Source organism: Leopardus geoffroyi, chromosome E1, assembly GCF_018350155.1.
Source record: "Leopardus geoffroyi isolate Oge1 chromosome E1, O.geoffroyi_Oge1_pat1.0, whole genome shotgun sequence".
In the NCBI taxonomy this organism is placed as follows: domain Eukaryota; kingdom Metazoa; phylum Chordata; class Mammalia; order Carnivora; family Felidae; genus Leopardus; species Leopardus geoffroyi.
In genome coordinates, this window is record NC_059330.1 from 12,109,298 (window position 1) to 12,131,710 (window position 22,413).

At 47.6% G+C, this 22,413-nt stretch overlaps 1 protein-coding gene across 8 annotated transcripts in view; it reads right to left on the minus strand.

Annotated features, from left to right (window-relative positions):
• LOC123603132 (myosin phosphatase Rho interacting protein) overlaps positions 1-22,413 on the minus strand; it is a 153,835-nt gene that overhangs the window by 116,403 nt on the left and 15,019 nt on the right. For all 8 annotated transcript variants that reach the window (XM_045487644.1, XM_045487645.1, XM_045487642.1 and 5 more), the window contains exons 2-3: positions 3,771-3,848; positions 1,866-1,931 (exon numbers count right to left, since the gene is read on the minus strand). In XM_045487644.1, coding sequence (XP_045343600.1) covers positions 1,866-1,931; positions 3,771-3,848 — 144 coding nt within the window. The remainder of the gene's footprint in view (positions 1-1,865; positions 1,932-3,770; positions 3,849-22,413) is intronic.

The following is a 22,413-nucleotide window of genomic DNA, read 5'->3' on the forward strand; positions in this document are numbered from 1 at the left end:
GGCACGGTCCCACCTCTGCCCCAGCGGCACGTGAAATAATACCCAACCAACATTTGGGTTGCTGGGAGACCAAAACGTACTGCAAGGTGTCAGTACTCACGGCTCACCAGCCTCAATTCTTTAGGAGCAGCTCTTGGGATGCATCATGTGCTCTCCATTTGTGCAGACACAAAGGCATCCACGGTAGCCACCCTCGCTTTGTGCATGTGCAACTGAGCTGAAGGGAACAAAAGACCGTACTGGACTCCAGTAGACCTACAGAAAGGTTTCCTGACCAGAATAATCGGTCTCCAAGCAAAGTCCAGGGAACTCTTTTTCGGGAGGGTTCACGGTGTAGCCCAGCCTGGATGTAAGCCAGTGACCTCTGAGGCTCCTTCTCTACTACTGTTAGGCTTTGGGGGACTTAAGAACAAGGCAGCCAAGCACAGGGAGGACAAAGTAAACTTCAAGGCTTGCAGAAGCCCATCTCCCACCCGGGGCCACGACCTGCACGATGGCCAAGCTGGAAGAGTGCAGAGGGCAGGGCCGGGTCTGCCTCCAGGCCTGCTTACCTTTTCCCTGAAGGAAACGGGTATCCAAGTGAATCGGTTCCCCTGTTCCTTTTTCTAGTGAATTCTACCACACCCTACCGATGCTCACCTCCAATCTACTTCGGACCACAGATGCTTCCATGGCAAAAAACCCTCTGGGGCCCATTACACTGTTCTAATACACTCACCAGAAAGAATGAGAAAGAAGGAACCAATGAGGCAATAGTTGATATAGAACAGGTATCATACCTGCTAATTCCATTACCTAAACATCATACCCACTAATTCAGCTGAGAAACAGAAAAGAGAAAGCATCACATCACAAATATTAGGACCCCCATTTGGAAATGGACTCACTTGTGGCCTTGTCACCCAGCTCTACTGACCACCCTAAAATCCAAATGTCCCAACAGCCTACAAGGTCCTTGGAGAGGACAGTTATCTCTGTTCACACTTCCAGGACCCTGCCCTCACTCCTGTAGTGAAAAGAAAATGAACTCTGGGTGGGATGGGGGTCAACCTATTTCACACAGTATGACCCGATTTTCCAGGACACTCCCGGTTAAAAATGCTGCCCACATAAATGCACACAAACTCAAGTGGAACAGGAAAAGGTACTACAATCTTCTGCCTTCAACCCTTCATAAAACTTGGAACTCAGTCATACTTTAGATTAGTTAGGAGACCGATCTCCGTAGAGAAAAACTCAGGCGACGTGGATGGAAAAAGAAAAGCCACAACAACTTTCCACCTGGTTGGTTTTCAGGTTTGCCTCTGGACCAAGAGCATAAACACTCATCCAGCCCAGGAAGCAGGGAGCAAACCAGAGCAAAGCTGGTGCACGGCAGGGCAGGAAGGAGCCCCGTGTCCTGTTTCAACGACCAGGAGAAAACTGACCCCATGGCCAGGAGGCCCCAGAAGGTCCAACAGGACGAGACTAACTGCGGCAATGGAACTGAGAGGCAGTCCTTGGACGACAGCACGTGAATGTACATGTGCTCAACTCACACACGCATGCCCAGGGTCGGTCCCCCACCTGTCCCCGCAGGCCCACAGCCTGTTCTGCTTCTCGCTAACTGGCCAAGTGGGACTCCTGTCAGCCTGGAACGCAAGGGCTTCCTCCCTTGCTACTCACTCTCACCTGTGACGATGCCGCCCAGCAAAGGTCTGGGTTCTCAGGGCCATCTCTCACACACACCCCAAGTTCTTCAAATTCCAGGCTCCCAAAGGAACACCCAAGCACACCGCTGTGCTTGCAGACGACCCAAGCGCAGCCGCGATGAAGGGGCCCTAAGGGAGGCGAGAGGCACGGAGGGGGCGCCGAACGACACTCACCATCTCGTCCAGGGCGTAGCGCAGGAGGCCGTGCTCGTAGAGGATGAAGAACCGCCGCTGCCATTTCTGCAACGGAGCATAGAGCGGGTGGTTAGGAGGGAGTCCCCGTGCCTGACAAGCCTATGTCAGACGAATGCCGGCTCCACGCCTTTCATTTCTGGGGCAGATGGCAGGAAAAGAGGGACCCAAGGCATAAGAATGGTAATTTATTAGACAGCCAGGGGAGTCTTTTCTGTATTTCTGTATATTCTGTGTTTTCTATGTACCCAGCACAGAACTTACCACATAACGTGGTGTCAGTTTTTATTTGATGAACTGTATGGCACAGTATGGAATAACCTGAGAATGCCAGGCCCTGATCCCCCACTTCTAAAAAACACCTAGGAAACTGCTATAAAAGGGTTGTTCCAATGACCCACAGGGAATCAGAGACAGGGAAAAGGCAGTCAGGCTCCAGTGTTCACTGAGGATAAGTGAGCAAACAAAAATCAAAAGTGAGGAGGAGGGAGACCCGTAGGAATGACTCTGATGTCCGAGGAGTGATCGACAGCGAAGGGCGCCCCTCTCCACGCTCCACCCAAAGGACAGGCCGTGGGGGCTGGCGGACCCCAAAAGCACTAACAGCAGAACAGAAAGAGCCACAAGAGCCAACGCTTTCCTTCTTGTCGGGGGGAAAACATGTCCAGCACAAGAGACTCTTGGTCCCTGAACCCCAGAGATCATCATGGGGATCCATGACCTATTTTGAACATTTCAAAAAGCCCAACAAAATTCATACTTTCATTGGCAATAAGGCCACAAGAACTAAGCTATCACGCCTCTCTGCTTTGGGCCAGAATTATATCATTCGTAATAATGTTTTTCTCATCAGAAGCTGGAAATGGCAATTCTGTATGACCCAGATATAAAACAGGAAAGGGAGCTGCTCCCTGGTTACTGCGGACATTGGAACACAGTCACCCCTGTCGTCCTTCTGCCTGGATGGCACAGGATGCCCAAATGGCCTTGCAAAGAGGACGTGGAAGGCTGGTCCCATGCTGGGTGTCCAGGGAGAAGCCACTTGAAATCTTCCTGAGAAACCTCTTCAAGGCTCCTATATGGCATCTTTAAAGTCAAAACCCATACCAGAAGTCATCCTAAAGATCCCAGGCATAATGCAAGGTCTGTGGGGCACCACGGCCCCCACCCCAGAGTGTAGCATTGGGGCCAGGGGGGCAGCAGAGATCAAGAGGCAGAGCAGAGGCTCCCTCAGGGACCAGGGGACAGGAAGGAAGAGGAGCTGGAGCAATTTACAGGGTATGGGCCGCAACACCTGGAAAAGAACACGTGGAAAAGGAAAGATGGTGTTTTAACTAGTCATCCAAAGAGGCCCCCAGGCAGAGGAACAAAGTACTGTTCGGGACAGTGTTGGTTTAATCGTCTCAATGCTCCAGCGGACCTGGGTGCTCCCGTACTGGGCTGGGGTGCCCAGGAGAGATGGGGCCAGAGCAAAGCTGGCCCTCCAGTCCCTCATCCCTTCACTAGTGCTCATCTGCTGATCCCCTCACCTGGGAGGAGAGATGAGGCAAGGAGGGAAGGAGCTAACTGGAAGCCTAATTAGCATAATGCAAATGTTTGCTGAACTGCTATTCTGCTTTTTACATTTAACTGTTTCTGGAGTCAAGCTGACCCAAGAAACAGGAGGCACCAGGTGAGAGCAGCTCCTTTTCAAGGGTGGCATAACTAGGATCATGGAGACTTTTCCTGTTGGACCTACAAGTCTGCCAAATGGGGGTTCCCTGCTGATCCTGCCATCTCACGACCCACTGTTAACTCCCCATCTCCCTTCCCCACTCCGTCGACTTGCCCCTAGAAGGGTCCCTCTGGAGCTCCTCCCACTTCGAGAATTCATTCTGACAACCTTACCCGAGACCGATGTACTGGGTTGTCAAAGTCAGTCCCATCTGGAGCCAGGAGCAGCCAGCCACCATAAATAGGTTTTGCCTGGAGGAGAAAAAAGAGGGCAGAGGTCATCAGTGCCTTGGACCGGAGAGAGAACAGGTTCGGTGGTCAAGCTGAAGATAAGCACTCACTGAAACCAGAAGTCACCCCTGCTTAGCACACACCAGGCATGTCACTCCCCAGGCCGAGTCTCCAAGAAAGATGTTTGTGACCAAGAAGCTCCCGAGGGGTCTGCAGAATCTGGTGTGCAGCAGGTAACACGAAACCCAGCAGAACCCTGAAAACCTGGAGAGCACACGGACTCCTAAGAAACACATGCCTCCCTCAAGTTCTTGATCAAGCCACCACGGTCAGGAAACAATGGTATTTTCAATCACCAGGTGAGTGTAATGCGTGCTGGGTACTAGGTGTATCACACAAACAACAGAGTCAAAAGTCCTCATTCTAACGATACAAAAAGGCCTGGGAGAAGAGACACCGCTTTAGTGATCCCGGCTAACACTGGCCAAAGAATCACCAACTTCCCGGCTAGGTGACATTGGGCTGAAAATGCTGGGTCTCAATTCTCCCACTTGGAAGGTGGGGGTGATGATAACTGCATCTATTCCCTACGAGACGCATGTGAGGACTGATGAGGTAACGTAAGTAAGACAGCACAGGAATATAAAATGGTGCAGCCACCGTGGAAAAATCTGGCAGGTCCTCAAAGAGTTAAACATAGAATTCCACACGACCCGGGACTCCACTCCTAGCTATACACACCCAAGGAAACTAGAAGCAGGTGCTCAAATAAAACTTGGACATGAACGTTCATAGCAGCACTCCTCACAATTGCCAAAAGGCAGAAACAGCCCCAATGCCCAGCAACACGTGAATGGATAAACAAAATGTGGCCTATCCATACAACAAAGTATTAGTAATAAAAGGGCATGAAGTACCGGCACATTCTACAACAGGGATGAACACTGAAAACATGCTAAGTGAGAGAACACAAACACAGAAGACCACATTTTGTATGATTCCATGTACATGAAATATCCAGAATAGCTAAATCCACACAAACAGAAGGCAGATTAATGGTCGCCAGGACATGGAGGGAGCAGGAAAGGGAAGTGACGGCTAACAGGTATGGGGTTTCTTTATTTTTTTAAAAAAACGTTTATCTTCTTTGGGACAGAGACAAAGTGAGCTCAGGAGTGCAAGCAGGGGAGGGGCAGAGAGACAGGGAGACAGAGGCTCTGAAGCAGGCTCTGCACTGACAGCACAGAGCCCGATGAGGGGCCCAGACTCACAAACCGCGAGATCATGACCTGAGCCGAAGTTGGACGCTTATTGGACTGAGCCACCCAGGCGCCCCATTCTGAATGGTACGGGGTTTCTTTCTGAGGGTGATGAAAATGTTCTGTAATTAGGAAGTGGAGATAGATACTCAACTGTGCACTTTAAAAGGGTGAATTTTGTTGTTGTTTTTTTTTAACGTTTATTTATTTTTGAGACAGAGAGAGACAGAGCATGAACGGGGGAGGGTCAGAGAGAGGGAGACACAGAATCTGAAACGGACCGCGAGATCATGACCTGAGCCAAAGTCGGCCGCTTAACCGACTGAGCCACCCAGGCGCACCAAGAGGGTGAATTTTATAATATGTAAATTGTATCTCCAAAAAAATTGTATGAGAAAAAGCCCACTAAGCACAGCGTTTGGCCTGTAAGTGCATAATAAGCATTAGCTATTCATTTTTTTATGAAGAGTTCCCCCAGCCCCAAGACCCTGACAGTAGGAACTCAACATGAGTTAAAAGATCTAGACAGACACTCTGGCTCCACATCCCTTTTCAGCCATACCCAGCTGGCAAAGAGCAGCTGGAAAAGGCACAACCAAGCCAATTTGTCCACTACCCTTTGGGGGGCAGTAACACAAATTAAAACCCAAACCCCTACACCCATGACTAATCTCTGGGAAAGCCTTAGGGGTCCTCTTAACATGCTTTTTATTCAACACTTTCCAAACTGGACACCCTGTCTGTCACACCACCTCATTTTATAGCTGTGGAATCTGTGACTCAGAGAGGGAAGGTCACTTGCCAGAGGTCACACAGCATTCCAGGGTAAGCCAAGAACCTCCCCCTTTCTTGGCTTCTGCAGGGTCCTCAAGGCCCCCAGGGGAGGCTCTGGCTTTTCCCCATGAAAGTGAACAAAGTAAGTAAGAGGGGCTTCAGGCAAGGGGCATGGAGTGGGCTGAAGAAAGGGAGTGAGGGACTGGCTTTGATGAAACACAGGAGGTGGGTGCTGGCAGAGAACCAGGGGTTAGAGGGACACGACCCAGGAGGGCCACGGGGGAGGTGGAATGAAATTCTGCCTCGGAAAGCACAAGCAAGGATAGTAAGGTCTGTTTTCTCAGCAAACACGAGCAGCGCCCAGCCATTCCCTAAGCCGGCAAGCAAACCACTCAGGAATATGCACACACAGGATGGATGGGTCAGGGCCAGGGGGGGATCCTGGGCCAGGTGACTTCGCTTCTTGGACGGCAGTTCCCTGACGTGTGAATTCAGGAGGCTGGACAACGATCCCGTCTGGTTTTGACTGCATGCCACTCTCCTACTCTCTGGCTGCAGGGCTTTGGGGTGAACTCCTATCATAGCTACATCTACCTGCACTTTCCCCGAAAGGAGCAGTGGGAGACCGGAGGTCCCCTCAGATCCTGGCCCGCTCCTACCACAAACCCATCACTGGCACCGTTATTCACTCAACACTTACTCGAACCTACTGTGCGCTGGCCCCGTGTACCATATGCCAGGGAGACTGGTAGCACCCGCCTCACTTTGCCACGTCCTTCTTGCTACAGACCACCCAAAGGGGACCCTTCCAGGTGGGCAGGCTGTCCCGAAAAGTGGGAAGGCTGGGCCAATGGAGGACACAGGGCAGGAAAACAAGTGCTTTACAGGAAGAGCAAGCTGGGAAGCAGGTAACGTTCCATCAGGAGCATTTACCAAGGCAAATCCATAGGGACAGAAAGCAGATTAGTGGCTGCCTAGGGCTGCCTAGGACTGAGGGGATGGAAGGACTAGGGGGTGACAGCTAAGGGATAAAGGGTTTCTTTTTGGGATGACGACAACGTGCTAAAATTGATTTTGGTGATGGATGCACATCTCTGGGAATATACTGCAAATCATCCAACTGTATACACTTCAAAATGGGTCAACTGTACGGTATGTGAATTTTATCTCAATAAAGTCGTTAAAAATCATTTCCCAGTGTCAGGCAGTGGGGAAGCAGAGATAAATAAGAGACTGCTCCTACCATCATAGCTGCATAGTCCCAAGTAAACGTAAACTAGTGAGTCATTCTCCCAAACCTTGGGAGGGGCGGAGGAGGGGGCATCACTATGTGAGTTTTCAAGTGACTCTTGCCCCCGGCCCCTGGCCCCTGGCCATATTTGGGGAAACTCCATTCGAAGACACCAGGACAAAGGCTTAAAAGGGCAATGACCCCAGTCCACGGGTTTGTAGAAGAGAAGCCAGAACGTGCCAGACAGAGCTTAGAGAAGAGCCAGAGGCAGCAGGCACAGACCTGACAGGGTAGGGGTGCAAAAAGGAGCTCCTAAAAGGGTTGCCTTGGTACCTGGAAGTGGATGCCACGAACCTCCAGGTGTCCACTGTGCAATTCTAGGGTCATCAGGAGACAGGAAGGTACCCGCCACCCTACACTGCCATCCAAGCGAGCAAACAGGAGGTAGGGCGGGAGCAACCGTGACGGAGGTGAGGGGCCCCCCTCCCCCCACCCCCACAGAAGTGTGGCCTGGGGTGGAGAAGACTCTGGGGACAGGCATAGTCAAAGCAAAGGCATAGGGGTGGAACGAGTGCGTCTGTGGAGATGGAGAGGAGGAGCCAATCTAACAGCACAAATCCCTCCTTAAAACTCTCAGGCATCTCTTACTGCGAACATCGAGACTAACCGTTTCGCAAGCCCAAGAGCCACACACCGGAATACCCCACTCTCTGATCTTCTTTCCCAGATAACCCATGGTCCTGACTTGGCCACCCGGCTCTTCGTCCTGCAGGCACGGGAAAGGCATCCCAGGAAGCCCAACCGCTTCTCCCACGATTTCTCTGACAGCAGACCCAGCCACATCGGTATGTCCTTAGTGCCACCAGAGCCGCTCTTGTAAGGCAGCATTCCTCCCTCTCTGGCCTCATCTGCTTTGCTGGGGCTGGGCCTCCGACAAGCTGGACAAGGCATTCTCCTTCTGAGAGCCCCATAATAACCTGAAACGCAGATTTTGAAACAGACAACCTAAAGGAGCTGGCACAGGGGAGTGAGCTCTAGCAACTCAGTGGTATCCTAGCTTTGATGTTGCTTCCTGGCTGGGGCACAGGGGCGGGGGTGGGGAAGAGGGTGAAGGGGAGAGGCAGGTATTTGTTGTCGATACTGAGGATCCAAGATGCGCTGTAAGGACCCAAAGGAAGGGACTGAGTTCTGTTTCAAGCAGGCCACCCATGCTTCAAGAGGAAGCATACTGGTCCAAACCCCATTAATAGTCATGATAGGAGAGTGTCCCCTGAGCTCTTTCTCTTCCCATTAAACTCAGCCTTCCCTCACAGATCCAGTAAACCAGACGCCGCACTTCTGGCTGGTCTCTAGGGAGAGGCTGTTGGTGGTCTGGCACACTCCTCAACCATAAGCCCTTTCAAAAATGGTTACTTGAAACTTGTGCTTCCTGGGAAGCAGGTAAGACGTTAATTTGCCCTATCCCTCTTACTAAGTACAAGTAAAACCCTGGACACTGTATATAAGAAAAACATAAGACTCCGCAAGGTGGAGAGAAAGTGGCAGAGAAGGGGGCTGGGGACTTTGAGACCTAAAAACAACATGGAGACGTGTGCCCCTGGGTTCTCTTTTTGTCTCACCGTCCCAGACCAGGCATTAGAAGAATGAGCAACCAGGAAATGCCAACAGGCACAAACAAAAGCCCCAATAAAAGCTGCTCTCTCTAGCTGAAGAACCAGGGAAGGAAGAACCTGGTAAGACAGAAAATTCTTAGATTATAACTGCCCTATTCCAGCCAGACATGACAGGAAAGCCTCAGCCTAGCCCCATGCCAGCAAAGGCTTCCACCTTGCCAGCAAAGAGGTGCCCCACCACCCCTATCAGGAAGGTGTCGGGAAGCCAGACAGGGAGCCGGGATTTTTCACCCCCACCCAGCAGTAACAAGGCCCCCTCCCTCACCCTGGTGGGGCGGAGTCAGAGGAAGCCATGTGGGGAGCTGAACTCTCACTCCAGCTCTGCAGGAACAAGGAACCTCTTGCCTCAGGTGTCAGTGGAGGCCAAGTGGAGAGCCTAGACTTCTACTTACACCTAAAAGATGTCAGCAGCCGCCCCTACATCCCCATTGGAGCAGTGTCTGAAAAAGCCTACTGAAAGACAAGGGTCAAACACAATCCACAGTCACCTAAAATAACACAAAAATGTCCAGGTTTCAATGGAAAAATCGCCGGCATTCTAAGAACCAGAAGAGTCACCAACTGAATCAACAAAGACAACAGTGTCCAACTCTTGATTTCAGCACAGGTCACAATCTCATGCTTCGTGAGATGGAGCCACGCACTGGGCTCTGTGCTGACAGTCAGGAGCCTCCTTAGGATTCTCCCTCTCCCCCTCTCTCTGCCCCTCCCCTGCTCAGCGTGCTAGCATGCTCTCTCTCTCTCTCTCTCTCTCCATATAAATAAACTTTAAAAAACAAAAGAAAGGAAATGATAAAATAAGGAAACTTGGATCATCATCAAAGAACACAGTAAGCAAAAATACATGTAATCAGGCTTTCCCTCTCTTGAGTTTTCTACATTGTGTTTGATGACTGAAGCAAAATTATAACACTGTCTAATGTGGTTCTAAATCACATAGAGGAAATATTTAAGACAGTTGCCTACAGAAGGGGAAAAGGTGTAAAAAGAAGTACTACCTGTACTTCAACTGGTAAAACGACACCACCAGTAGACTGTGACACCACCAGTGATGAGCTGTGTACATAATGTAATGCCAGGAGCAATTACTGAAAATCTATACTGAATAGAATCACCACATATAAATCATGAAATTGATCACTAAAAAAAAAAAAAGTTGAAGAAGAAAGAGAAATAATAATCAAAGAGAACACACAGGAAACAAAAAATAATTATGGCCTAACATATCAATAATTACATTAAATGTAAATGACCTAAATACAACTAAAAGAGACAAAGATTTTTTTCAAATGACCTAACTACATACTATAAGAAATTTACTGCATATATAATGATACAAGTGGGCTGAAAGTAAAAGAATGGAAAAGATACATCTTGCAAATATTAATCAAAGGACAGCAGAATTGCTATATTAGTATCAGATTAGAATAAAGAAAATAACCAGAGACAGAAACATTATATGGTGACAAAAGGATCACTTCCACAAGACAAAGCAATCCTAAATGTATATGCACCAAATAACAAAACCGCAAAATAATGTGAAGCAAAAACTTCACAGAACTGAAAGGAGAAATAAATCCACAATTATAGTCAGAGACTTCAACACTCCTCTCTCTACATCTGACAGACAAATTAAAAAATCAGCAAGAATACAGAAGAAATCAACACCACCACCAACCAACGGAATCTAATCGACGATTATTAGAACAATCCACTAAACAACGGCAGAACATGCCTTTTTTTAAGTGACCACAGAATAGCTACCATGATAGATCACATCCTGGGCCATAAAACAAGTCTCAATAGATCAAAGAACTGAAATCATAGAGTATGTTCTTTGACCACAATGAAAGGTAAAAGGAAATCTCCAAACATCTGGAAGCTAAACAATATACTTCTTAATAATCCATGGGTCAAGGAAGAAACCTTAAAGAAAAATGTTAAAAGTAACATATCAAAATTTATAGGACACAACTAAAACAGTCCTGAGAAGGAAGGTTATAACATTAAAATGCTTACATTAGAAAGAAGGAAAAGCTTCCAACCAATAAACTCCCACCTCAAGAACCTAGAAAAAGACGTATAATATATACCCAAAGAAAGAAGGACATAAAAAACAGAAATAATTAAATTGAAACAGAAAAACAGTAAAATCAATGAAACAAAGAGCTGGTTCTTCGAAAAGATAAAAAAAACTGACAAACTTCTGGCAAGCCTGATGAAGAAAAAGGCATAAATTAAAATCAAGATTCAAATAGGAAATATCACTACAGATCCTACACACATAAAAAAAATAATAATAATATGAAAAACTCTACAAGCATTAATTTGACAATTTAGATGAAATAGACCAATTTCTTAAAATCACAGATAATCTGAATGATCCTCTATTAGGGAAATTGACATACAATTTTAAAACTCCCAAAAAAGAGGAGTACCTGGATGGCTCAGTCGGTGAAGTGTCTGACTCTTGGTTTTGGCTCAGGTCATGATCTCACAGTTTGTGGGTTCAAGCCCCGCATCGGGTTCTGTGCTGACAGCTCAGAGCCTAGAGCCTGCTTTGGATTCTGTATCTCCCTCTGTCTCTGGACCTTCCCCTGCTCACGCTCTGTCTCTGTCTCTCAAAAATAAATAAATGTTGAAAAATAAAAAATAAAAAAAACTCCCAAAAAAGACATCTCCAGGCCTGGATGGTTTCATCAGGGAATCACAAGTGTTCAAAGAATTAACACCATAGTCTTTTCCACAAAACAGAAGAGGAAGAAACACTTTCCAATTCATTTTATGAAGGTAGTATTAACCTGATACCAAAATCAGATACATTATCAAACAAAAAAACAAAAACAAAAAAAACCACAACTATAGATCAAAATCCCTCATGAATATGGATACAAAAATCAACAAAATATTAGCAAACGAATTCAGCAAAAAAATTAAAAGAATTATATACCATGACCAAGTGGGGTTTATTCCAGGTATGCAAGACTGGTTCAATATTTAAAAACTCAGTCAATATAATCCACTATATTAACAGCCTAAGAAAAACTATGATCACATCAATTAATGTAGAAAAAGCGTTTGACAAAATTTGATACCTATTCATGACGGAAGGGAATTTCCTCAACTGACAAAGAGCATCTATAAAAACCTACAGCTAACAGTATACTTAAGGTAAATGAGAGATGAAATGCTTTCCCTCTAGGATCAGGAACTAGGCAATGATGTCCACTCTCAGAACTATAGTGCTAGAGGGGCGCCTGGGTGGCTCAGTCAGTTGAGTGTCCGACTTCAGCTCAGGTCATGATCTCTCATGGTTCGTGAGTTCAAGCCCCGCGTCGAGCTCCGTGCTGACAGCTCAGAGCCTGGAGCCTGTTTCGGATTCTGTGTCTCCCTCTCTCTCTCTGACCCTCCCCAGCTCATGCTCTGTCTCTCTCTGTCTCAAAAATAAATAAACGTTAAAAAAAAAAAAAAAAAGAACCATAGTGCTAGAATTTCTAGCCAGTGCATTAAGGCGAGAAAAGGAAACAGAAAGCACATAGATCGAAAGAAAAAATAAAATGTTTACACATGAGACAATTTTCTATGTAGAAAAACATGAAACGTATTTTTAAAAACTCCTAGAGCTAATAAGTGAGTTCAACAAGGATGCAGGGTATAAGATCAGGATACAAAAATCAATTGTATTTCTATATACTAGCAGTGAATATATGGACACCGAAATTAAAAATATAATACCATTTACAATCACTTAAAATAATGAAACACTTAGGTGTAAATCTAACAAAGCATGTACAAGATTTGCATGCTAAAAACTACACAACACTGATGAAAGAAACCAAAGAAGATCTTAAAAAATGGAAAGACCTATTATGTTCATAGACTGGAAGATTCTAAGATGTCAATTCTCTCCAAATTGATATACAGAATTAATGCAATCACTAATCAAAAGCTCAGTAAGACTTGTAAATATAGATAAGATTACTCTGAAACTTATACGGAAAGTCAAAGGAACTAGAATAGTTCTTTAAAAATTAAAAAAAAGAATAAAGAAAGAGGAATTCACCTACTCAATTACATGATTTATTACATATCCACAGTACTCAAGACTGTTATATTAGTGGAAGGTGAGACACATAGATCAATGGAACAGAAGAGAGAACCCAGAAATAGACCCACACAAATATGTCCAACCCAATTTTTGAAAATGGTGCTAAAGCAATTCGATGGAGGAGAGACAGCCTTTTGACGAAGGTGCTGGATGGAGCAACTGGACATCCACAGGCAAAAAAATAAAGTTCACTCTTCCATAAAAATTTACTCAAAATGAAACACAAACTTAAACTAGCAAATTGGACTTCATTAAAATTACAAACTTTTGCCGTACAAAAGGCCCTACCAGGAGGGTGAAAAGATAACCCCACAGAGTGGGATAAAAATATTTGAAAACCACATAGCTAACAAAGTATAGTATATAAAGACCACTCAAAACTCAATAGTAAAAAAAAACAATCCATTGGGGCTCCTGGGTAGCTCAATTGGTTAAGCATCCGACTCTTGATTTCAGTTCAGGTCATGATCTCACGATTCATGAGATCGAGACCTGCATCGGGCTCCACACTGACAGTGTAGAGCCTGCTTGGGATTCTCTCTGCCTCTCCCAGGCTCATTCATTCTCTCTCTCTCTCTCTCTCTCTCTCTCTCTCTCTCAAAAAATAAACTTTAAAAACCAAAACCAAAACAAACAAAAAAACCAAAATGATCTGTTTGGAACCATGGGCAATAATACACAATTATCAGAATGGCTAAAATTAAAAATGGTGACAATACCAGGGCGCCTGCCTGGGTGGCTCAGCCAGTTGAGCGTCCGACTTTGGCTCAGGTCATGACCTCACAGTTTGTGAGTTTGAGCCCCCCATCGGGCTCTGTGCTGACAGCTCAGAGCCTGGAGCCTGCTTCGGATTCTATGTCTCTCTCTCTCTGTGCTCCTCCCCTGCTCATGCTCTGTCTCTCTCTCAAAAGTAAATAAACATTAAAAAAAAAAAAAAATTGGTGATAATACCAAATGCTGGCAAGAATGTGAAGTCTATCACTCACACATTACTGGAGGCAATGTGAAACGGTACAGACACTATAAAAAAGCTTAGTGGTTTCTTAAAAAAATAAGCATGCAATTACCACGTAATCCAGGAATTGCACACCTGGGTATTTATTCCAGAAAAATAAAAATTTGCATCCCACAAAAACTGTACCTTTATGAACGGTTATAGAAGCTTTATTTGTAATAGCCAAAAATTGGAAAACCAGATGTCCTTCTGATGGTTGGTAAAAGAAACTGGTACAGAGGCGCCCAGGTGGTTTAGTCAGTTAAAGCCTCCGACTCTTGATCTCAGCTCAGGTGTTGATCTCAGACTCGTGTGTTCAAGCCCTGAGTTGGGCATGGAGCCGACTTAAAACAAAAACAAAAAAACAGAAACAAAAACTGGTACATAAACACGACGGAATACTAGTCTGCAGTAAAAAGGAACAAACTTGATATATACAATCTGGGTGAATCTCCAAAGAATTATGATGGGTGCGGCGGTGGGGGGGGGGGGGGGGGGGGGGGGGCGGGGACAGTTCTGAAAGGCTACATGTTATGTTAATTCCATTTATATAAAATTCTTGAAATGTGCAATTTATAGAAATGGAGAACAGATTCATGGCTGCCAGGGATTAAGAGACAGTGGTAGTGGGAGGGCAGGAGGCTTGACTGTGAGGGACATGCAGGGATAGAAATGCCTTGCATCTTGACTCCATCAATGTCAATATCCTGGTTCTGACATTGTACTATAATTTTACAATGTCACCACTGGGGAAAACTGGGTAAAGTGTAGGTAGGATTGCTCTGTGTTATTTGTTACAACTACATGGGAAACTACATTTATCTCAAAATAAAAAGTTCCATTAAAAAAAAATAGACACACCTGTTACTTCCTGCATACTCCCCCTCCACCCACATACAGGCATTTAGCCCTGGAAAGGGACCCTCCACAGCCCCGGAGCACAAAGGCTCCAGCCATGAAGACCTCTGTAGTCCACAAGGGTCTTCCCCAGCCAGGATGGTCCTCCATGGCCCTCAGCTACGCTGCACGAGCTCCAGTGCCCTTTCCAAAGCTTCTCCCAGAGGCCACACACACCCACGTGCGTACGCCCTCTTGGGCCTGTCTACTTGACTGTGGCGAGGTTCTTCTGCCCCTTTCCCTCTCACCATCCTCCGGGCAGTTCTGGGTTACATCAGGGAAAGCCCAACTATCTCAACTCAGGCCAAGTGGGCAGGCTACAGGCAGCGGAAGACGCAAATGTCCCGGCCTGCTTTACACAGCATTGTCAAGCTGCCACACTGATGCTTCCCAGAAACATACAGGCCTCTGGACACAGCCGTCCGATCACAATCAGCTCCAAGGCATCCAGAACATTACATGCTCGGCTTTCGGCAACACGTGGCCTGTCTGAGGCTAAAAGAGCAGGAAGTCAGTGATGGATTTCTAACAGGTGGTTAACCTCGCTTTTCCTGTCCTCAGATTCACCCACCCTGAGTGTACGTGGTGTTGAGAAAGGCAGTCAGACATATTGCACAATATGACACCGGAGAGCGAGCACCCAAAACTGTGGATACAAAAACGTGGGTCCCACCCTTCCCTGCCCTTGATAACATCCCATCCTCCTGAAGACCCTCTATGGTCTGATGTCCCCTTTCTGTCCCCTACACAGGCCCCCTCAAAATCCCACACCCCCTTCAAGTACAGGAACTGACCCAAAGCCAAGTGTTTACTGGGAACTTACTGTGGCTGCCGCTGCCATTAATCCAGGACACTGCCACCTCCCCCTTCTCTGAACTGCTCTGTTATACTTACACCTCCCAGGGGGAAGAAAAATATTCCAGGCCTCTGGGCTAATGCACAAGCAGTTCTCTGTGTAGAGGGCTCTTTGCCCCATTCTGCTCACCCTCCCAGGTTCCAAATCTCCCGACCCCAAGCCGTCTACGTTCCTTCCCTCTTACAACACCTCAGCTCGCTGCAGACAGGAATCCCGCCTCCGTCTAGCACAGCACCCGGTACAAAGCAGGGCTGCGGTGACTGAAAAAACAGGTATGTGAATGACGCAGTGGACTCCCAGTCGCCACCACACGGCCGAGAACTGAGCATTGCTGGTAAGGCCTTCCCAGCCAAGACCTGGGTGAGCTCAGTCCACACTTCCAACCTCCACACTCGGAGCTCCCGGTTGCTCATCGGTTCTGCTCAGCACCTAACCCTGGGGACAGCCAGCAGGCTGCAGGGCAGGCAGACAGGCTGAACCTCAAGGGCACTTCTCCCTTCTCTGAATCCCATCTCCAGTCTTGCTGCCGCGTGTGCCACGCTGGCAAAGACACAAGGCAGAAGCACTGCAGAGAACCTGGCACTTTCCGAGAGCGGCCGCATGGCCGTCTGTGGCGGGAACCACGGCGTTTCCGTGCTCCAGCAACCCCAGGACCAGAAACTAAGCCTAAAGAAATAACACAGAGAAACAAAAAGTTCCCCTCATGATTTAGTAGGAGGAACTCAATGTCCAACAAGGGAACGGCTAAATGAATGCTGATTATCAACTCATGAAAATATTACACAGGCATTAACTGTAAATAACTATGAGGAATTCAAGAAACCCTTGAGAGTATGTACCCGCGGGATCCCATCAAGCCAGTGCTTCCTGCATAGGGCCAGGTGGCTTCATTCCATCTGTCTCCTGGGTGACCGGCACCCTCTGGAGGTGTTCAGGAGAATGTTCCCAGGAGATGCTGTGAAGCTGGAATCAGTCAAGGTGGAATCACTCAAGGTATCAGACAGAGATAAAAACATGACATGCACACAGTCCCTGCCCAAGGGACTCTTGGTCTAATGAAGGAGACCAGGCATGTGAACAAGCATCCAGGGTAGGATGTAAAAATGTGGTCTATTATTACAAAATGCATAATAAGGACAGAGAAAGATTGAGAGCCAATGAGAAAACAGCCATTCTGTTGACTGCTGGTGTTTGCTTCTATCGGTTTTAGGTAATGGTACTACATAGCACTTACGAGATACTACTTTTTCAAGGGAGGGGAAGAGGTTTGCCTGACTGTGCATGCATGATTTCCGATATAGTACCAGCAGAATATCTTCCAAAAAATGGCGGGGGCGGGGGGGGGGGGGCATTTGACTGTTCCTGGCAGAACAAACGGGTGAGATTAGGGAGTCCCTCCGCTCTCCACCAATGGCATGACCTGACAGCTCTGGTTAATTAGTGTGAAGACCTTGGCCTGGGAACCAGAAGGCCCAAGTTTAAGTCCTAGTTCCATGACTCAGTTGCTATTGTGGCCCAGGGCAAGACATTACCTCTGTGAATCTCAGCTTCATCACTACAATAATAGAAAAATACACAGATATTTTCCATACCATTTTTTAAAAATTTCTATCAGACACTGACACACCCTGGGTCACTGAACAATCAATGCCTCAGAGTCAGGGACATACATCCCAGCACCCACACAGGGCTGTGCACACAGCTGGCACTCAAACCAAACTGGGGGGTGGTGCCTGGGGACCAGCAGCACTCAGTAGAGTGAGCCCCACAGTGGAGGCGGTGAATGGGGACCCCAAAAGAGTGTGATGGGCAGGACTGCAGAATATCTGAGACCAGTCCAGAGGGACCCCAGGACTCCTGACTCTGAGGGCAGGGGCAGAGCATACAAATCCCCACACAGGCTCTGCCATACCAGGCTAAATGCCTGATTCCAAGCACAGTGACCGTAGTCATAAAAGTTCTTTAAGAGGAAAAGTCCCACAGTCCTGAAGAAGGATCTGTCTCTGTGGCGGCCAGTATTCCAGCTTTAGGGGAAATTCATGGGGCAAAGATTTCTCTGGGCCAAAGGTGGGGGATGGGGACCTGCACTCAAGCATGAGCTGGGGGCAAATGGCCCTTGGTAGAGGATTCACGAAAAAATTTATGGGCAGAATATGTACAAATTACATCTATAGTTTTGAGGCTGGTTCCCTGCCCTTTTTTCCCCCAAAAGAGTTTCTGTGAAAACGCTTCCAAACTCATGGTAAACGGGCTGTTTAATATTCTGCATTTTGATTCTAAAAGGAGAATGATGCCTGGGTAGCAGCCTTCTGGCCATCTTTATAAGCTTGTAAATCAAGGGAGATTTCAAGGTCACTGAGACATTTAGATGTAAGTCAGTAAAAGGAGAAGTGAGCACATGTCAGCCAGTCTCAGGCCTTAACCTTGACAAGACCTTACTGTGTCCTATGTGCCCACCTGCCCAGCCCAGGCCAGGGGAGTTAGCACACAACTCTGACCATGCCCACTAGGACCAAAGCCCTCAGGCAAGTACAGCTTCTCTTTTAGAACAAGCCTGCCGGGGCCAACCATCATCAGTGAGGGTGCCAGCCATCACTACAGACCGCCTGAGAGGCCACACACACACTTGTTCCCGAAAAGGCCCTGTGGTCCAAACGATGCTGGGACTCTTAAGACTTGTCCATGGGGTCTATGGGGTCTCAAGCTCCAGAGAATACCACAGTGTTGCTTTCCAGCCATTCAGTTCTGAACCCAAACTCAATGTGGGCACCAGTGGTTGCCAGCACGGGCTTCTAGGGCCTGTCATCTGCCTGTGAAAGTCGGCGGAGAACAATCAGCCACCACTAAGATACTCACAATCGTATAGCCATGCCAAGTGATTCAACGTGATCAGACCCCCGGGCAGGGACCAGGGTGAAATCCTGGGCTTCCACGTGAAAAAACACTGCTGCTTCCCAGCTGGCAGGATGGCGGCAAGTACATGGCCTGGAGGACACACACTCCATCCGAGCGAGCACAATGGAGAGTCTATTTAAAATGCCCATCGGTTTCCTGGCTTGGTCACATCTGTCCTGCTTCTCACTGTCACGAGAGCTAACCTTCACAGCTTACGAGGCTGGTCACTGCTCCACACCCTTGACATTCTCTTGTATTCTTTGATCTTCACAATAAACCTGTGAGGTACGTACCATTACCACCTCCATTTTATATTCAAGGAAACCGAAGTGCACAGGAAGATGAAGCGACCTAAGCAGGGTGTGAGCCAAGACCACGTGGCCCCCTATCCGGCCTATAACCACTCCACACTGCTCCACGTCAGTGAGCCGCTTCCAAAAAATGCGAAGGCTGGAGCCATCTGAACAGGAAGCAAGTTCCCAAGTTGGGTATTCTCCCAGAGGGTCTAGTCCTGACCAGCACATCACACAGGGTGTCCCCCCAGACATCTCTGCAGACAGGCCCAGGGCCTGGGCGTGCATGGCACCTGTAAGGAGTTCATCAGTATGGGATGAACCAACCACAAGCCACCCTCTGTGGAGCCACCCGTACAGCTTGGCCAGGCACCATGGAATGTTAAGGTGTTCTAGGAGTGGACAAAAATCGTGGGGGTTTTCTCTGGCAGGATGAGTCTTTTCCTCCTGTGCAAACACATAAGTGTGAGCACAGGCCCCCACCTCCTCCCCATCCCAGATAAAGTAAAATAAACCTGTAATTTACCATTCAAACAGGGATAATTTGGGGAAAGAGTAGAGACCCTATTAATTATACCAGGACACGTGACCCTGAAACTCAAGAGCAATACAGTTTACTGACCTTTGGTGCCAAAAGCCAGGATGCAGCACCATCGAAGCAAAGATAACAAAGCCACTGAGAAGACCCACAATGAGACAAAGGCACAAAGAAAGGGAAAGGGACTCGGCACCGGGGCAGAGAAGAGGGGTCTGGGAAAGACTTCTGTAAGAAGTGAGCAAAGGAGGGGTGCCTGGGTGGCTCAGTCGGTTAAGTGTCCGACTTCGGCTCAGGTCACCATCTCACAGCTCATGAGTTCGAGCCCCGCATCAGGCTCTGTGCTGACAGCCCAGAGCCTGCTTCTGGAGGCTGCTTCAGATTCTGTGTCTCCCTCTCTCTCTGACCCTCCCCCGTTCATGCTCTCTCTGTCTCAAAAATAAATAAACGCTAAAAAAAAAAAAAATTAAAAAAAAAAAAAAGTGAGCAAAGGACCAACTTCAGAAACTGAAGCCAGGGACGTGAGCCCAGGAAAAGCAGACAGAACTGGGCCAGAAGAAGGCCAGCTGGCGTATGCAGAGGCTCAACCTTCCTTCCAGAGGATGCAGCAGAACCTTCCACACATCTGGGCATGCACAGCACCTGGCACAATACTTCCATCTGGCAGTGTTGTGGCAGCACGGGCTCGGGGAGGAGAGGGCACATCCCACGAACTCCACGAGGCTCGGGAGCATCGGGGCCCACTCCTCCAGAGCTGCCTCGGAGACCCCAAACCTCTAGACAATCTGCAGACAGTCCCACCCTTTGGCCAAATCAGAAGGAGCATCGGGAGGAGGCAAAGGCAGTAAAATAAATATTTGCTGAAACAACGATCTGACTCTGAAAAGCGTTACCGGACGGCACGCTGGTTTCAGCACAGAATGCTTCCGCACCGCTGACACATACTTGACCAGGCTGCACACATGGGCGGGAACACGCGGGCCACCACCCTGTCCACTCAGTGGGCGGAGGGAGACCTGGGGTAACCAGGACAGAGGAGAACGGAGGTGGGATCTGTGGTATTAGCTACACATGGATAGCAAATGTCCAACAGGAAGACAGGAAGATGGCACATGAAGATGTCAAATAACGGTTTAGTGAAGTATGAATTATGCGCACAAACCAAGAATGAGGTGGGATAGTTATCTGTTTTGGGGTATTTTTGTAATGGCTTTCGTGAGATATGATACACATACCATGCAACTCACCCATTTAAGAGTACAATTTTTTTTTTAAAAGTGAGTACAATTCAATGGTTTGTAGTGCATCGATCACCACAATTTTAGAGCCCCCGATTTCTGCCACCCCCAAAAGAAACCCTGTACTCTTTCGCTATCATTGCCTAAAGCCTCCATTCCCCACCCCCACCCCAGTCCCCGCAACCACTAATCTACTTTGTGTGTCTACAGATTTGCCTCTTCTGGACACTCCGTATGAATGCAATCGCATAACAAGTGGTCTTTTGTGACTGGCTTCCTTTACTCAGCACGATATTTTCCAGGTGCACGCACGTTGCAGTATGTGCTGGTATTTCTCTCCTTTTTATGGCCAAATGATATTCCATTTACGAACATACCACATTTTGTTATCTACCCATCTGCTGCTGGACACTGGAGTCGTTTCCCCCTCTTGGCGGCTGTGAACCTTCATGTACAATTTGGTGACTGTTTTTCAACCATCTTTACGAGAGATAAAAGAGGTAAACACCACTTATCAATGTGAAGTCTGGACAAAGCCAAAAGAAGGAAAATGGGTTGAAGGAGGTGCTGGAAAGGGCTTCCTGTCAGCAGATTCAGGGCAGGTAGCACTAGCTATACGGACCAAGCACAAGCTGAAAGCACCTCAAAGGAAACAGACGCAGGCCTTCCATATGGATGGGCTGCAAAAGGAAGGGCGGCGAGCAGAGAAGAAAGGGGCAGGGAAAATATTTTTTTTTAAAAACAGATGCCATAAAAAGTAGAGTCATAACAAAGATTGTGGTGTACCTAAAAGATCTGAGTCCATGGAGATAACTTCCTTATCCAACATTAAAGACATCAAAATTCCTGTCCAGCCACTGACTCCAAGGGGCAGGACCTGGCTGAGGAGCATTACCTCAAAGAGAAGAGGTAACTTTCCTCTGAGCGAAATTCTGAGGGTTGATCCAAACTTCTTCCTAAAAATAAAATTTAAACCTCCTAATTGTGTCACACATACCTCGGGGGCCTCCAAGATTCCCTTGAATCCCTTTCCCATCCACCTGCTTTGAGGGCTCAGGACCCGATCATCACTCTGAGACCACAGAATCCGAATCTCCCTCTCCACCCTGACTTCTGATCCAAGCCCCATCCCTGTATCTTCAGGGAAAGGCCATTGCCATGCCTCCAACTCATGGGTCCAAAGCTCCAGGTCAGGAACTGGGATGGGGTCCTAGAAATTACCAAGCACCACTAAGTGAACAGATGAAAAGATCAAGGTTGTCTTGCCTTCCGGCCACAAGGCAAATCAGTGACAAAGCCTCAAGGAGAACCACCTGAGCCAGTCTGTTAGTCCTTGGCCGCCTCTCGCTCCCCACAGCAGAACCCAACCCTGTCACTCACTAGTCTAGTCTCTACCCTAAAACGTTCCAGTCGCCTCCGACCCCTCCTTTCCAAGAGCTGCAGAGTGCAGTGGGGAAATGTAACAGCAAAGCCACCTCTTTCTCCAAGCCTCAGAATCCTGTCTGTGCAGTCAGAAGAATATAACCAGGGTGCCTGGGTGGCTCAGTCAGTTGAGCATCTGACTCTTGATTTCAGCTCAGGTCGTGATCTCACGGTTTGTGGGATGGAGACCCGCTCTGGGCTCTGTGCTGACAGCAGGGAGCCTGCTTGGGATTCTATCTCTCCCTCCCTCCATCTCTCTCTCTCTCTCTCTCTCTCTCTGCCCTTCCCTTGCTCACACAGGCACACATGCACGCTCTCTCTCAAAATAAACATTAAAAAAAAAAAAAAAAAAAGAATATAACCTGCCCCATACTCTTCACATTGAGTCCCTACCACATGCCCTGTACCCAC